General features: G+C 39.8%; 1 protein-coding gene across 1 annotated transcript in view; it reads right to left on the bottom strand.

The window, feature by feature from the left end:
• Positions 1–798: 798 nt before the first annotated feature.
• LOC143354060 (octopamine receptor beta-1R) overlaps positions 799–6,000 on the bottom strand; it is a 103,747-nt gene continuing 98,545 nt past the window's right edge. Inside the window, exon 4 of the mRNA XM_076787791.1 lies at positions 799–1,220. Coding sequence (XP_076643906.1) covers positions 914–1,220 — 307 coding nt within the window. The 3' untranslated portion in view covers positions 799–913. The remainder of the gene's footprint in view (positions 1,221–6,000) is intronic.

Here is a 6,000-nt window from a genome sequence, read left to right as displayed (position 1 = left end):
CGTACATTTTGTGGAAGATCACCAATCACCAAGAGAACTGAAAAATCATGGCAGTTCAGAGGGAAATCGGAGGACGCTGCGAATCGGCGAGTGAAGCGTTTGATTCCAATTAGCGGTAGAAGATGTTGCGACCTTGCGTCGTCGGACACGTTCTCGAATTCTCGGACACGGATTAGCGTCGACGCGTGACCAGAACACTGCTATACACGAACGAAAACAGAACAGCGGTTTAGGGCGAATTGCGACTTTTCCCTTTGGATGTACATCTCAGAGGATTCGTCCACAATGAAAGATATACAGATTGTTTTCATCCACAGTGAAACAGTGGAACGGCAGTGACAAGTCTAAACCTGTCCAAGAAACATCAATTGCTTACGAACGGTGTTCGTTTTCATCGTTTAGGTTCATTTTGAGCACTAGGGAACTGAGCTCGATCACTGAAGAAGTAGTACATGTAGATACCACGCTCTCCATCTTTCATATTCATTGTGAATATCCGCAGGGTGTAAAGAATTTTTTTATCCTGACTGTCATAGGCGTATTCTTCACCGTCGAATCGACGAAGATCGGTAAAAAAATAGTTGCCGCAAAATTTTCCTTGTCCTTGAACTTCAAGGTCAAACATCCGATAATTTAATTGACGCGTAGAATACAGTGCAACGAGGATAAAATTTGACCTTGAAGCTGAAGGTCAAGGACAATTTTGCGGCAATTTGGTTTTTCACCGATCTTCATCGATCGGAAGATTTAGAATACGCCTATGGCCAAACCAAGACCAAACATTTCTTTCCACCCTGTACATCCAAAGCGAAGAGGCGCAAATTCGCCTTCAGTTCAACGATTGTCCCGGTTGATAGAAGACGCCAGCGTCTACGTTAGAGGGTCCGTTCGAATGGAAGGCCAGCCACAAGGTTCAGATGCAGGCCTCGATGTGCACGTTGGTCATCTCGCTGGCTCTCAGCTGGTTGTTCACGTGCAGCTCCGAGGACGCGTTGCTGTGCACCAGGTCCTGTTTCCTGTGGACCTGGTGAAGGTCCCGAACAGGCCCTATCGCCACGCAACAGCTCTCCAAGGTCTTCTTGAAGGCCGCCCGGAAGTCCCGGTTGAAGTACGCGTAGATCAACGGGTTCAGCGCACTGTTGAAGTAGCCGACCCAGAAGACCACCGCTACCACCGCGTCGCTGCTCTCGCAGGTGTCGCAAAGAGACGTGATGATGTACCTGGAGGCAGAAAATTAGGGGTACTCTGAGACGCTGACGGACACTTGTGACATCAAGGTTAGACTTATTGTATTACCCGCTGCACGTAATTTAATTTTAAACCAACTTTTCTGGAATTTTTTAAATAAATAAATTCTTTAAATAATTAATGAGTGAATAACTGTGCGGTTTTTACTGTGATATTACAGAACTCTTCAAAAGTGAAAATTCAGCGAATACAGGTGCTATAGTATAGGAATCGTTTGGCGCGTCTGACCATGGCTAACCAATTCTACTTCCTGCGTATACTGGAGCACGCCAACCCTATGGATCTTTAAACTCGATTTTCTCGAAAACGAAGCGTCGAGCGAAAAAACGTTATTCCTTTTTTTCAGCATGTTTTTACATACAGAATCGCGTGGAAATACTACACCCTGCATATTTGCTAAAACCTGTTGCGTGCATATGGTTTAAACCAAAATGAATCCAATAGAGTCTAAAATAATGTTTCACCACTTTTCTCACAAATAAATCACTAGACTGCGGATTTTATGCTTTTATGATAAAAATGGGTAGATCAAGTACAGAACAGTGAAAATATTTAAGGCATTTTAAAATATTTTTGATATTTAATTAATTAGGAAATTCTCAATTTCCTTTAACCTGGAATAAAATTCTATTTTGTTATTGTCGACATATAGCCTTTGGAGAATGTACGGGCATATACTATACATAAGTTTTATTATAAAAATGGGTAGATCAAGTACAGAACAGTGAAAATATTTAAGGCATTTTAAAATATTTTTTATATTTAATTAATTAAGAAATTCTCAATTTCCTTTAAACTGGAATAAAACTCTACTTTCTTATTGTCGATATATAGCCTTTGGAGAATACACAGGCACATAATAAAAATAAGTTTTCTTGTTCTTCTCAAAAATTCTGAACGATGCAAAATTTCTGCTCGCTGCGACCATAAAATAAATCGTAGTGAATTACTTTGCCCTGACACAAGCTAGCAGCTAACATTTCACGGCTCGTTGCAAGTTTAAGCCTCGCCTAAAACCTTCCAATCATTTCTTGTATCGGACGAACGGACAATTTCGAGCGAAACCAGTGTTTGACGCCGGAATTGTTTCCGTTCCAGTGGCCGAATAGGTCTATCGGTGTTCTTTCAGCGGCAATCGAGTAAGGAGGTTCGAAGATCTATCGGATCCGCAGTTGCTGACAGTAGCTATCCCGGAGATTTCGCTCGTCAATAACGGGGCAACGTGTGTATCACCCTTTTCCCCAGGCGTCGTTTCCCGGGGGCGCGTTACCTGCAACGTGATTCGAATAAATAGGTCGCCCAGACGAAAGCCTCGAAACGCAGTTTCAAACTCTCGCGAATCTCGCTCGCGGTGCTTCGACTCCGCTCGCGAACTCCCGAGACGTCCGCGGAGATTGAAATATCGTCCCCGGATAAGTGCAGGAAATTTCCCCCTCTCCTCCCCTCCCCTACCCGCCCCTCCACGCGTGTTCGCGAAATTTTCTCGCCGCAAGGTACTAACTCGTTGTCGCTTTTCTTCGACTGTGTTTTAGAATCCGGTCGCCGGAAGTTCCGGTTTACGGTCGGACTTTAGGCAAAGATGGATTTCGGTCGGAAATGACTTCGAGATGCACGGTTTCCGTCTCTATTTCTATTCAATTTGACATGTCTTTGGTCATTATTCTAATAATATGATTTCAAGTACGTTTTATTGTATTGCGTTGTACAGTGTATTTAATTACGACTGCTCTTTTGTAAATTTTCTTTTGTCTTTGTTGATCTGTAAAATGGTTGTATGTTCTATTTTAAACAAAACGACTTGAGGATTGCATGGTGGCTTATATATGGATCTTTTGTAAAATAAAAGTTGTCTGCAGCAATTATTAAAAAAGGAGACCTACGTAAAAATTTAATGCTTCAATGTTGTAAACAATGTACCAGTAACACTAAATTCCTTTTTTGTTTCTTCCACTTTTTTAGTTCACCTACTTTTTTCCATAAATGCTTAAAATTCGCCATTTTATGATGGCTCAAACGTTTTTCAAATCGTTCATTCGTAAGAGAAGCAATATGAGTTAAAAAACGGGAGTTTTACAGCAGAGCCATTTGAAAATTACCTAAAATTGCCAATTTTTTTTATTCTATATAATCAACTTAGAATTGTAAAATAATTTGTTGTTATTTAGGTACTGAGTTCATTGTCATGCACATTAGTTACAAAGTTCACCACAGCTTATATATTTATTATTATAATTTTTTTAATAAATATACTTTGAATTATGTCGTTTCTCCTGCAAATAATCATTGAAAGGTTGACTTAGAGTTGTGACGTTCTTACTATGAAAAGTTAGAGTGACTTCAAAATTAGTGAACCTATAGAAATAATTTAAAAAATCTTTTAGTTGTGTCACTTTTCTTATGAACGAACGAAATGTCGTAATCGTCCATTCCAGTTTCAGTTAACGTTCCAGAATAACAATCCTGACTTCCAGTAACAATTTCAAGTGATTTTTTATCACATTGGGTCCTAGAATGTGTTTAATTCAGATCGTACAGTTATAAATAACACATTAATCTGGAAAATAAAATTATATTATGCTTGAAGGGAAGTGACTCAATAAAATAAAAATAATCAACATCTGCATACACGCGAGACTTTATTGTTTTCGAGTTTTATTGGATTTCGTTATTTCCGAAATTGTGTCAGTGAGAAAATTCATTTAACACTAGGTTTACGTCAAAATGACGGGTTCTTATATTTTTAATTTACAATCATTAAGGAGCCGGTCTCCGGAGATTCGCGATAAGGTAGAGTAACTACATTACCGTCAAAAATGGTTTTACCTGCTTCAAGTTTTCGTCCTTAAATAAGAATATTTTGTCGCTGGTAAAGGGCTCATTCGAAAGAGGAAGGTTCAATCTAGAGCGCGCTGGTCAGGAGCTGCCGAGATTATGCAGATATTTTTATATATTTGCAATTATATAAAAAATACTGCGATGCTCTCTCCTCGATTTACAAAATTGTACCGTGCCGTTCACCTTTGCAGTTTGGATGCATTTGCCATGAAACAGTATCATCAACCAGGCACGTGCGTAACTTGATAGCGTCTCATTGAATAAGGCGGCTCATTTGTTTTGAGTTGGCCATGCCTCATAGAGAATAGCCTTTCTTTTATACTGATTGTTTAGGTTTAGAAGAGTGAATGCCATATTATCTCGTGTGGTCAAATTGACCGGCCGCGGTAGGTAGGACAAGATATTTCTTGGAAAAAAAAATAAAACGAGAAATAAATACTGAAAAATACATTGTATACATACTTTAAGAAAAGTGGTATAGATAAATAGCGATGTGATAATGTTGCGTATGTACGCAATTGTACGCAGAAGTTTGAAAGGGTCAATTTGACCGGCCGTGGCAGGTTTAGTGTTAAAAAAGAAATAAAAATTTTTTTTATCTATACTTTAACAAAGTTGAATAACTTTTTACAAAGTAAAATAGTCACTTTCAGTGCTCCGTAAGCCTAGTGTTAAATATAAGCCTCAAAGTTCATCAAAGTAAAATATTTTCCATCGCAGTTGACCTTCGACGATCTCGAATGACCTTGAGTCGTAGGTCGCCCTACGCGTTTTAAAACGCCCCGTCAGATAGTACACAGAAAAGTATATCATTCCGATTTGAAAAACCGAGTTGACCTTCGTATGTCATCTACGCGTCCACCTGCAGAAATAAACTATTAACATGGAATTATGCCACCCTCGAAACCACGCAAGTTCTAACCACAAAGACGTTCCTAATATTTTCTCAAAAATAATGTAAAATTGTCAATTTTACGAAATAATGTAAAATAGTTAGTACTTTTAGTGCTCCGTAAACCTAGTGTTAATAACGCGGAAATTTTAGCGATTCGTTCGCCTAGGCAGATTTCGAATATTTCGAACGGTGAAAGGAGAATGTGAATAATAAATCATTGTGGCGGTCCCGTGGCCGTGGGGCACGGAGGCGCGCGACTCTGAAGAGTGATTAAAAATTTTCATTCGAAATTCTTCTTCGACCAACGCCGTTCTCTTTCTGAGCTCCTCTGGAAGCCTCGAAGGAGGAGGCTTGCTCATTAAACGACTTCTCCGTGACACCCAATGAGGCTCCACGAAAGTGCTCTCGAGAACTTTCCCAATCCCTCAGAATTGTCGGACTTTCGTCCCCTTCTCCCATCGATTCTGTTCCCGGAAGAGCCCTCGTCGCAAATAAAAGGGCAGATTTTCGAGGGTCTTGTCTCGCGAAAATTTTAACGGATCTCTCTGTATAGCTTACCAGTTTCGAGTCGAACCTTGCAACAATAACCAACTAAACTTTCCGGGCAAATTGTTAATCGAGTGAGCGGAGTTTTTGGGGGCAGAACGGTGCTAAAATTTCAAACTAGATTAGCTCGCGTTCAAGAGAGAGGGAGAATATTTAACCGTGCAGGCTCGAATGAACAGTTTCAGGTAACGTGTACTCGGCCCCGGCCTCGATAATTTTCATAATAACACGGCAGAGATAATTTTCAAGTAATTATTCCCGAGCTAATAGTCTCGATATATGCGTAACTGATTAATGTTTTAATTAAAGTGTATAGCCAGTTATTGTAATTGTTTTGACGGCGGGCTCTCGTGTCAGGAAAAGTTTGCTCAATTATGTATTCGAGGAGTTTGCAATATATCAGTTTTAATTACTCCTTTGCGTGCGAAAGGACTTGTTGGATGTTTTATATGCAGAATTATCTGACGTTCATCTTG

The sequence above is a fragment of the Halictus rubicundus genome, chromosome 5, assembly GCF_050948215.1.
Source record: "Halictus rubicundus isolate RS-2024b chromosome 5, iyHalRubi1_principal, whole genome shotgun sequence".
Classification (NCBI taxonomy): Eukaryota; Metazoa; Arthropoda; class Insecta; order Hymenoptera; family Halictidae; genus Halictus; species Halictus rubicundus.
This window is presented reverse-complemented; position numbering and strand designations above follow the sequence as displayed.